This window comes from Amphiura filiformis, chromosome 6 (assembly GCF_039555335.1).
Source record: "Amphiura filiformis chromosome 6, Afil_fr2py, whole genome shotgun sequence".
In the NCBI taxonomy this organism is placed as follows: domain Eukaryota; kingdom Metazoa; phylum Echinodermata; class Ophiuroidea; order Amphilepidida; family Amphiuridae; genus Amphiura; species Amphiura filiformis.
The window spans coordinates 5,120,579-5,132,697 of record NC_092633.1 but is presented as its reverse complement, the minus strand read 5'-3'; the positions used below and the strand labels follow the sequence as shown (position 1 = coordinate 5,132,697).

The window sequence follows — 12,119 nt, the reverse complement described above, 5'->3', positions numbered from 1 at the left end:
GTGATGAGTTTGTGATAGATAGACAGCAGATTGAGGAGGTGAAGCAATTTGAATATTTGGGTTCAATGATTAACAATAGTGGTGACAGCACAACTGAAATTAAGAGAAGATTGGCTATTGAAAGGACAACTGTACACAGGGCATGTCAAGCATATGGTAAAGCAGAGGCCTATCCATTAACCTACAGCGCACTTGGCATCAGATCGAGTGAGATGGCGTACTCTTGTGAAGACCACAGCAGCGCTACACAGCACCACCTGACACAGACAGACATACCATATGCATGGTTGCGATGTTCCCGTCTCATGCGCCAAAGTTCGCCAACTGACTTTGAATGTATTTTTCTAGTTGAATTCATATTTCTAAAAACTTGTAAAATATATTAATTTGGTCCTGAGATACTATATATCTAACATTGATTTCATTATTCGATTTCTGACTCTTTTAAAGGACTAACCTTTGATGATGTGACTGCAACATCATCTGATTACATTAAAACCAACCAGCCGGTAGTGTTCACTCCTACGTCTGACAATACGCTGTATACTACCATACCTATAATTGACGACCAATGCTACGAGGGGTCCGAAACGTTTCGAGTCGGTTTGGACGTTCTTCAGCCTGCTGCATGTAGTGGTGTAGGAGCTGGTTTGCCATTGGTTTATACCATTGTAGATAATGATTGTACGTAGGCTATACCCAATTTATAGTATTATTAAAGCATCTAATCACTGAGCCACCAATGGGATGGTTCTTTTATTGAGTAATATTAGCTAATATTCAACTCATTCGCTGCTGCTGTGCGGGGCTTTAAAAAAAAAGATCTTTAGAGTAGTCTTTAAGCCCAAGGAACAAATCTTTCATTAATCAAATTAGATCAGGTGCCATATATTGTAGAATAATGGTCCTATGATTTTTTGCTGAACCAGGCGCCACTTTGGCCGGACCTGGAACCATTTCAAAATCAAGAATATTGATACTTTTTGAATGTGGTTATAAGATAGCAGACTGCCCAAAATAGCCAATTATATTACGGTTATGGGACATGTTATTATGTTTAACCGATAAAATGAGTGCAATGTGAGTTTTAAGGACCAGTAACCTTTTGATTTAAATGTTATTTAAATGAAGGCTAGACTTGACCATAATATGGCTGTATTGAAAATTAATAATTCGTATGGAAACGACAATGACGTGACCTAACGCACAGAGGAAATATGAACTTAAGATACTTTTCTTATTGATATAATACCCATTTTGACGACAACATTTTAATGGTGCTATAATAATAATGCTAGTAAAATGCTAATGAATAATAATTATTTTGCAGCTCAATTCCAATGGGACGTGTCTACCATTGCTACTGGTAGTCTAGTATTATCAGAATCCGTCGGTACTTACATGGTCAATATTGTTAGAACGGGTACCTCACTCAGCAAAACAATCGGTATGTCAAGTTACGCCGTCGTTTAGGGCGTTTCGATTCACAACAAATTATCTCACAACCAACATTAAGATATAGCGTTTAAGTGTACGAAAAAATGAAAAGAACCATCACCACTAAATGAAATCCTATACTACTAATGGATGATAAGCATGATAAGTTGAGCTCTATTATTCTCAAAACAGGAGAAATTAGGAAGATGTTAGCCTAACCTTTATTAGTAGGCCAACCAGTATAGGAAAATTTAGACAAATAAATATAATGGTGTTCAGCTACCGATAGCTGAATTTCAACTTTCTTTACTGAACAGTTAGATTTTTAAATGTGGTATGGTGTGGGCAGCAGTCCGGCAACAGATCCAGTTTCCATGGTTTTGCCAGTTAATTGTTTTGTTTTTGTGTTGTTTTGTTTTGGGGTGGTTTTTTGTGCTTAATATTGCTCTATAGGAGGTACTTATTTAAATAAGATTCGGGTGAATGTAAAATGATCACACTTGGGTAATTGAAGAATTTTAAGGTCAAAGTTTATACAGGAGTAAAATTTCAAAACTGCTCCATTGAAAATTGAAAATGTTAACCCTATGTAAACTTTGACCTTGACATTCTCGAATTGGGTGACAATTTTACACTCACCTGAATCTAATTTTGCATCACTCAAAGAACGACAAAATACAGTTTAATCAGCGACAAAATACACTTTAATTGGCCAAACCATCTAACCCGAATGGTATTCTCTGTCAGATCACGTATATATTCAGCAATGTTGGCTAAACCTCATTTGGTTTCAATTGCAAATTTAATCCAGTGTGATTTCAGATATTTATGAATTTGCATTTTGGTTGGCTCACTGATAATACTACGGATATTAATAATGGATACATTCAAGAAATACCAACACTCCAGTAACGTCTATTCTTTATAACTGAGAAGGTTTCTATGGACCTCTACTACGCTTTGCATACACCGACGTTGCAGAGCCTGACTTGGTCTGCCAGAGGTTATTTTAAGTATTTATATAGACACGTTTCACACAGATCAAGATGAATATGTGAAGAATGTTGTAGAAAATCCTCCCTTCTTTCCATCTGTCATTGTCAGCTTGTCAGATTTATAGTGGCTCTGAGAGATTTCCCAACAAATCAAATGAGTATTCATTGCCTTATTTTGATTGATCAAATACTCAAAGAGCCTACCAAACATTAATTATTTAAAGACAGAAATCTGAAATATTGAAAATAAGAGAGATTTTGTGAGCACCGCGTTAACGACTTATCTGCTACTGTGTTGTGGAATACAAAATCATAAATTTTACACGAAGTCGTTGAAATAATTATTTCAGATGTTGATTAGTATTTAGACATACATTGCGTAACTGGACTTTGATCAAAACTGAGGGCTCAATTTTAATGAAATTTCACAACGTCCATTTAAACTCACATAGGCCTACCCTCGTTTGTCGTAAGGAAAGAATATTCTGCATATGAGCATTAAAAACGTTTCTCTTGCAGCAATCGATGTTGATTATGGCACCACAGACGCAACTGATTTCGTTATTACCCCAGAAGATCTGATGGTTACATTTTTACCAGGCGTTACCTCACAATCGATAAGCATAACAATACCAGACGACTACGAAGTGGAGGGTGACGAATCCTTCCTTCTAACATTAAGAGACCCTGATGGTGACAATTGTCCGAATGGTAATAGAGGTGAACGCTATCAGTTGAGAGTTACTATCCAAGATAATGACGGTAAGATTAATCTACTGCTTGGGGTTACTAACATTAAGAGATCCTGATTGGAACAAGTGTCCGAATGGTAATAGAGGTGAACCCTATCAGTTAAGAGGCACTATCCAAGATAATGACGGTAAGATTAATCAACTGCTTGGGGTTACTAACATTAAGAGATCCTGATTGGAACAAGTGTCCGAATGGTAATAGAGGTGAACCCTATCAGTTAAGAGGCACTATCCATAATGACGGTAAGATTAATCAACTGCTTGGGGTTACTAACATTAAGAGATCCTGATGGGACAATTGTCCGATTGGTAACAGAGGTGAACCCTATCAGTTAAGAGGCACTATCCATAATGACGTTAAGATTAATCAACTGCTTGGGGTTACTAACATTAAGAGATCCTGATGGGACAATTGTCCGATTGGTAACAGAGGTGAACCCTATCAGTTGAGAGTTACCATCCATGATAATGACGTTAAGATTAGTCAACTGCTTGGGGTTACTAACATTAAGAGATCCTGATGGGGACAATTGTCCGAATGGTAACAGAGGTGAACCCTATCAGTTGAGAGTCACTATCCAAGATAATGACGGTAAGATTAATCTACTGCTTGGGGTTACTAACATTAAGAGATCCTGATGGGGACAATTGTCCGAATGGTAACAGAGGTGAACCCTATCAGTTGAGAGTCACTATCCAAGATAATGACGGTAAGATTAATCAACTGCTTTGGGTTACTAACGTTAAGAAATCCTGATGGGGACAATTGTCCGAATGGTAACAGAGGTGAACCCTATCAGTTGAGAGTCACTATCCAAGATAATGACGTTAAGATTAATCAACTGCTTGGGGTTACTAACATTAAGAGATCCTGATGGGGACAATTGTCCGAATGGTAACAGAGGTGAACCCTATCAGTTGAGAGTCACTATCCAAGATAATGACGGTAAGATTAATCTACTGCTTAGGGTTACTAACATTAAGAGATCCTGATGGGGACAATTGTCCGAATGGTAACAGAGGTGAACCCTATCAGTTGAGAGTCACTATCCAAGATAATGACGGTAAGATTAATCAACTGCTTGGGGTTACTAACATTAAGAGATCCTGATGGGACAATTGTCCGATTGGTAACAGAGGTGAACCCTATCAGTTGAGAGTTACCATCCATGATAATGACGTTAAGATTAGTCAACTGCTTGGGGTTACTAACATTAAGAGATCCTGATGGGGACAATTGTCTGAATGGTAATATAGGTGAACCCTATCAGTTAAGAGTTCCTATCACTCACAACAACACACAACTCACACTCTACTCTACGATTTTTAAGTCATTTTATTTTACATTTTACTATATTACGATATTGATAATTCGTTGGCCGCGACTTTCCGTTAAAAAATTGGTTTCATGAGTTTCTGGGCATGAGTTGATCTATGAATTATGAACTATTGAATTGCACTGATGAGTTAATGATAGAGTTAATTCATCATTAATTGATTAGTTCCAAACCTTTGTTTGAATATCCAACTGCTTTTATCTGTTTCTTATTTTGTTTGAATTGTGTAATTGCAATAATAACGAGTTGCACCACCTTTAATGATCTTTAAAATGACATGTTATTTTTGACTGATTAAGGATCTGCAACTCAAGCTCTGCAAACAAGTTATGAATACGCACATACGTTCAACCATTTGACTAAATTCCCCGATGGAGTATTGCGTATACATGGGCAAGCCAGCTCAGAGCTCACATTACAAGAACTCAATTAAATTCAAATCTTATTATTTGTTCAGATGCTTCACTTTACATAATCTGTTTGTTCAGAAATTAATCTGCCAAAAAATTACGAAATTAAAACTTGATTCTTCCTGATAATGACCTTTTAACTTAAAGGCAAGAATATAATTTCAATTGAAAGCATCATTGCACCCAATCAGTTTCAATTATTTCAGAAAACATATTTTGGAACTTCATTTCTATTCAAACGGTAATTTTGTTTTAATTTTATTTGTTTGTCTATTTCCTGTCCTTTTTGAAAATTTTAAAGCTTGTAAATGTATTATAAACAAAAAGGTCCCACGAAAATCTTTTCACAAAAATATTGCATCAATTTGGCGGGAAATGTAGGGATTTGTTACCACGCTTGAGTCAATTTTGACACACTTTTGTGCAATATTCATCCTGGTGCTTTTTAATCAAATTCATTGCGAACAAACAAATTAGCATTTATATTTCACATAAGGTATCTTGCTGATATGTGTGCCAGACGAAATCGACAGCGTTTCTCCCTTTTCTATCTCAGAATGTATAGCGCGAGCCAACTTTTGTCGATCAGCAATGTACCTTATTGTCTGGTTGCCAGTGGGTTTGACGTTATTTTGGTGTCCATAGTTTTGTTTTTGATAGATTTTGCTTCTCAAGACTACCAATTTCAAACAAATATGTTTACTGGACCTCTGTCAGCATTGAGCAAAGGGTCAAAGTTCATACAGAGGTCAAAACAGCTCAAATGCTGATGAAAAGTTCCCTTTATCATATAGCGATCCAGAAAAGAAAAGGTATTACCTATCTGTGACATTCCCTTCTGGAGTTATAAGCAGAAACGTCAAAGATGACCATTTGACCTCCGCTGGGGTCAAAACCTGAAAAATACTCTGATTGTTATGAAAATGGTCTCAAATTGTTCGCTTTCTATAAACAATTAAAAAAAGCAAGAATAGTTTGACATAGCTAGGATGTTTCGTTACCTTGGTAACATGGTGACAAAGGTCAATATCCATTGAATCATACAGCTTTGTTACCATGGTTACCCATGTAAGGAAACATCATACACAATGCAAACTATTATTTTTCTGCATTGATTTTTATGACGAACAATAATAATTTAAGACTATTTTGGTGAAGATCGGAGTATTTTCAGGTTTTGATCCCTGTCGAGGTCAAATCGTGATCTTTGACCTTTTTGCTTATAACTCCAGAATGATATGTCACAGATAGGTACATTTTGTAGAAGTATACTTTTTCTGGACCGTTATGATAAGCGGAATAACTTTTGAATTTGAACTCTGTATGAACTTGGACCCTCCATATCTCAAAATGCTTAATGCTGACACAGGTTCATTAAACTTATTTTATCATTGGTGGTCTTGAGAAGCAATATCGATCAAAAAACAATGAACACCGAAACAAGCTCCAGTGGAAAGATTACGTTTGGCAACCGGACTTTATCAATTTAACATCACAATGCATTGTTAATCTGTAAGATTCAAAAATAAGATCCTAAGAGTTATTTAGAAAGCTGGCATCATTTCCGATAGACTTTCATACATGCAGTTACTATATTACTGTTCACCTGATAGGAAATATTTACAAGAATTGTAATATTGATCCGATAGAACCAAATACAGCATCGTGCTGCTACAATCCCTGACAAAACGATAGGAGCACTTTGACACGGGCACTACAAATATTGCCCCCATTCCCCAGTCAATGTTGCCAGTTGTTTATTTGGTCATGCACCCCTAGAAGACACCCAACATTGATTGGTGGGGCAGAGGGAGGGTTGCAGTAGGGGTTCAGACTTCACACCAAAGAAAGGGAAATTTTAGTATGTCAAATATAACGGAAATACGATTTCAAACAGTCCGACTTTGACACAAGTGTTCCTACTACTTTTGACCAGGATTGTAGGTCAATTCTTTGTCAACGTAGGGGGATCAATCATATGAGAATACACTTTAAATCTTACTTTAAAAACTAGAAGGGCTTATTTATATGTTTCTTTTACTTGTTCATGTCTCACCTACTAATCTCTTTCCTTTTTAATCATTTTAGTCAATTTCCCAGTAATATGTTCTGCAATTCCATCGGATTACTCACGTGTAGCAAGTCTGGTTTTAAATCTGAACTGAAATCTCACTATATAGATCATGATGATTAACTTGCATTTGAGTTGGGAGCACAGCGCATTGTGGTTTGTGCGTTCAGTGCTCCCCAGCAGCTCAGCAGATCTCACGTTTTTGTTTCCATTTTGTTGTTGTTGTTATTGTTGTTATTGTTATTGTTGTTGTTGTTGTTGTTGCTGTTGTTGTTGTTGTTGTTGTTGTTGTTGTTGTTGTTGATGTTGTTGATTGCCAGATGAATAAAATACAGTGTTACTTTCTCAGGAATACGACATCATATAATACCAAACTGAGGAACAAAATAAAGTTCTAAACGCTTTTTATGTTCCTGATCATTTTTTCCAGATGAATATGGTTGGGAAGAAGAGAGCTATTCTCTAGTTGAAAGTGATGGTCATCGCCAAGTTTGTCTGATACGCGGTGCAAATGCTGATGGTCAACAAACTGTTCGTAAGTTTTCATAGTCGTCCGTATATCCTTCAATTCGTCGCAATTTATATGAACATTTCTTTGAAATGGGAAGAAGATAATTAAGCGCTGCTGAACATATTCGCAATGAGCAATGAGCAATCGACCATTGAGCAATTATATAGACCCTAGGGTACCGTGTGTAAGACTGGATGTTATAAAGTATGAACACTGAGTGGGCAGACTTTTTTGTACAACACGCACGCGTAACGCCCATTGGCTGAGAAGCAGTCGCTAGTGGCAAACAGCCAAATCAGAAGCATAAATTCAACAAAATAATGGCGACATTCTTTTATAGATTTGTTCTTAAATAAACAATGACATGGTCATGAGAGAAAACATCCGATTGCTTTTGTCGGAACAAATTTGTGAAATCTAATTCCCAGGTCAGGTTTTGTCTGTCTTATTTTCACATTCAACGTTGTCCCGTACTCCCATGCATCCCGCTTATGCTATTGACATTTACTTTTAAATTGGCTTCACCCTGAGGTTTCTCCATGTCAAAATCTCTTGAAAATGTCTGTGTCTGATGGCTATCACAATTTTTTCACTTGAACTTACGATTATTAAAATATATATGGGTCATTTTACATGAAAAAACAGTGGCATGATCAACCGGAATTATATAAGGGGTCATTTTGTTGTGAGACTCATATAAGATAAAGATGTTTTTTCTATTCTACTCCAACATTTTGTTATATTTGTATATAGAAATAACATCCACGTCAGGTACAGCTACAAGCGAAGTTGACTTTCACCCACTGACATATCTAACATTCGCAACGTCCAACAAAGTATGCGCACAAGTCCAAGTAATTGGTGATCAGGAAATCGAGGAAGACGAGACATTCGTTTTGAGTATTTCTCCTGGACAGGATATAACTGTGGGTAGTCGCAGCAGTACAACAATCACCATAATAGATGATGACGGTACGTGAGGAACACAATGCGTTACAATTTACACAACTCAACATTCTCCCGCTCGCCCCGCCCACAAACACTCCGACACACGACTCCACCCCCATCCCAAACAAAAACACATATTTTACTAAACTATCCCAATTGCCAGATTAATAATGGTAGATTTTCCTTACACTGGACATCCTTACAAAAATATTTTCTTATGCTTATCTTGGGATTTGCTGTGTACCACTCATATCCACATCCTCCATACATTGGCCTAACGCTAACATTTAGGCCTACACAAACATAGAATAGTATTTGAGGATACGAGATGTCACCATACTTTCAGCTCAAACGCTGTCTGGCGACGTATTGACGCCCTCTATGAAGGTCATAGGATCGTTTTAATAACAATACGCTATTTAAATAACAATTAGACACATGCTAATTTCTGATTGCCGTTTCCAGAGTATCTTCCTTGATAGTATATCCACACAGTTGATGTATAGGCCTTCGAATATAGGACTGAGAAGGGAATGTATATTTCAAGATCATGAAGATCCGTATCCACTCCACTACAAAGTGAACAAAGTGAAAATCTTAATCTTGAAAAACTTGGAGCTACTTGGTACATGGCTACTATTATACTCGGATGTAGATAGCGACAGACTCCCATGCAAAATGTTCTTGAAGAGTTAATGTGATTGAAATTTCTATATCATTTTCACCCCTGATTATTGTGGCAGTGCATGACGTCAACGCGTTGAGGCAGCTGTTTTGCGTGTGCATCTATGTGGTGTCTTTAAGCGTTTGCGTGTGTATGTCAGCGCTCTGAGTGAACGCCAGCGATTTGAAGCTGCGCCCGATGACATACGCTACATCAGGGTGAAAATGATTTAACTGCATAGCCTATAATGTTGAGATGTCATGTCATCTTGTTAGTCAATTCTATTGTTGCCTCATTCTATACAGCCGTAATAAGTTGGGCGGACGCCGCCTATGAGTTCACGGAAGGTGCAGTTGCTGTTGTGTATATAACAAAAGTTGGCGACATCGAGGTTACTGCAAGTAAGTATAGAAACTGTCTTAAAAGTGTTAACGAAACGAGCATTTTGTAAAAAAATATGATACTGGGCACCGTAAAGTTACAACGAACAATCAAAATTAATGTTATATTTCAATGATTTACTTCTTATTGCTATTTCAGACGTCATTTCAAGTACCGGCACAGCCACTTCTGCCGATTTTGAAGAAATTTCTATGAGTTTCGTGATTCCAGCATCCGTGAGTACATATGAACTGAACCTACTGCTTACAGATGATAACATTCCCGAATTAAGTGAAGCATTCGCACTGTCATTGCAAGCTTCCACATCTGGCCACGTGTTGCAAGGTGTTACCACCATCACCATCCTCGACAACGATGGAGAAATCACTGGAACGACATCTAGACCTGTTGGTCGGGATGATGGTAAGAATTGAGATGGCATAGACTGAACAAATATAAGCTGTAATACTTACCTATAAAACCATCTACGGTAATTCTGAGAGTATCGATAACAAATGCTGTTACTCTTGTTATGCAAACAAATAATGTACCTTAACCAAATGAATCATTCGGCAATAATATTAGGCAGAGAAATGGGCATATCATACTTTCGGCGAGACACAATCGGTCAAGTAAGGGAACATACCTTTTGAAAAAGAATGTCAGTGAAAACTGCCTTTATAACCATGATAACTGCCTTGCTAATGAAACAATGCATGGTAAATATGGTAAAAGGCACCTGTGATTATTTGAGGGAAACGGAGCATAACATCTATCTAATGTGTTACAATATGTATGCCTATAATAATAATAATAATAATAATAATAATAATAATAATAATAATAATAATAATAATAATTCATGTAATAATAGAGTTTGTGAAGGATACGGATCATTTCATTAACTTCGTTGTTATTGTTGTTGATCTAGGACGCTTAGGAGGTGGTGCCATTGCCGGAATCATTGCAGCCATTCTATTAGGTATTCTTGCCATAGGAATAGCCTGTTGCTGCTGTTCATACCTCGGCTTGTGTGGCCGACTTTGTCGCCGTCGGGCAGCACCCGTGAAACAGATCGTTCCTGTAGAAAACTATGGACAACAACAGATCGTACCGCTAGATTATTCGTATGATAATGCCTTTGGATTGGTGTCTGGTGATCTTTATGGATACAACTCGAGATACAGTGGTTTGGGAATGGGCTATTATGGAAGCCAATTTTAGGTACGTATTTATACGTATTTATTTTTATAATCCGGATGCTATATATATGAGAGCCGAATTGCTTTGTTTGTTTGTTTGTTTGTTTTCTCTCTCAAAAGTTAAAAAAACAACAACATATGTTTGTAAGTTCTTCCAATTTGTTACATGAGAAACCCACCTGCTTATCCCGATCTGAAGATAGTCCCTTCATTTCTTTCTTTTGTGTCATCTGCCAAAATCCTGGATATCTTCATACAGCCCAGGTGAATCCCATCTTCCTATTTATGCTGCGTGCTCTGAAACGTTTTGGTTTAGATATTTCTGAGCTGACCACAGTTTACGTTTGTGGTTTCATTACAGGATGACCCGTACGACACCACTCTACTAGCATACAGCTGCTATAAGTAATGGAATCATTTAAACAACTACCAACTATTAAAGGTGCATGACCAGAATGACAACCTCAAATTCTACCCCATCAAAATGCAGATTTTGGTATCATATTTTCACATATCCCCAGTGAAATATGTTTCGTTTGGTGATTACCAATCCGAATATCGTGTACGGATGTATGAGCCACTAGAATACACATTTTTGTTTCAAGGAACCAAATTGCTGCAGCAGTTGAACTCGAAACATGGAATCAGAATATTTGGGGATGTGTCATTATGTTACAAGCTGTTACAATAGGACCACAATCTGGTCACGCACCTTTAATCGAGTAAAATGGCAGACGCACACGTGACGATATGCTGCAACATGAAAAAGAACCCTTCCTTTGCCCTGCGGACCTTTCTCATGTTCGCTCCATTCAATGATGGAGAGCTAAAGGAAGGATGGGGCTGTTTCGAAAAGCGAAAAGATTCCAAAACAATAGCCCATGTAACGTAGTGAGTAACAGGGGCAGGAGAGCTTTAAGAGTCACACTTTGTGACTGGGAACGCAACAGTGGCTTATAGCATTAAAGGAAATACAATGAAGCAAACAGACTGTACGAGAAGGTCCGGTTTTTCTTGGTTTCACTCCGAGAGTTACAATTTGTAAATCAAAGATTTGAACCGACCCAACTGTATAACGAAATTCAGAATAAATAATAAACACTGTAGCAATAAAACATATTGCAATTTCGCCTTTTAGAAAAAATAAAATAAAACAATGTTATATGCAGTAGAATCAGTAACATCTTGGATAACAGATAAACTTTAATTGGTTTCTTTACTAGTTGGGGCTCAAACACTATGCTCATTTGCGTAAATGTGATATGCAGTAGAATTAGTAATATCTTGGTCAACAGACAAACTTGACTTGGTTTATTTCCTTTTTCAGGTTTAACGCTATGCCCGAATTTAGTTTTTCATGCTTTCTTTCACTTGGTTGATATTAGTAAATTGATAACATTTATTCTAAACT

General features: G+C 37.2%; 1 protein-coding gene across 1 annotated transcript in view; it reads left to right on the top strand.

Annotated features, from left to right (window-relative positions):
- LOC140154143 (uncharacterized) overlaps window positions 1-11,358 on the top strand; it is a 32,455-nt gene extending 21,097 nt beyond the window's left edge. The window contains exons 12-20 of the mRNA XM_072176749.1: window positions 451-684; window positions 1,331-1,447; window positions 2,952-3,194; window positions 7,433-7,537; window positions 8,267-8,485; window positions 9,431-9,526; window positions 9,666-9,929; window positions 10,438-10,730; window positions 11,070-11,358. Coding sequence (XP_072032850.1) covers window positions 451-684; window positions 1,331-1,447; window positions 2,952-3,194; window positions 7,433-7,537; window positions 8,267-8,485; window positions 9,431-9,526; window positions 9,666-9,929; window positions 10,438-10,730 — 1,571 coding nt within the window. The 3' untranslated portion in view covers window positions 11,070-11,358. The remainder of the gene's footprint in view (window positions 1-450; window positions 685-1,330; window positions 1,448-2,951; window positions 3,195-7,432; window positions 7,538-8,266; window positions 8,486-9,430; window positions 9,527-9,665; window positions 9,930-10,437; window positions 10,731-11,069) is intronic.
- Window positions 11,359-12,119: the final 761 nt, after the last annotated feature.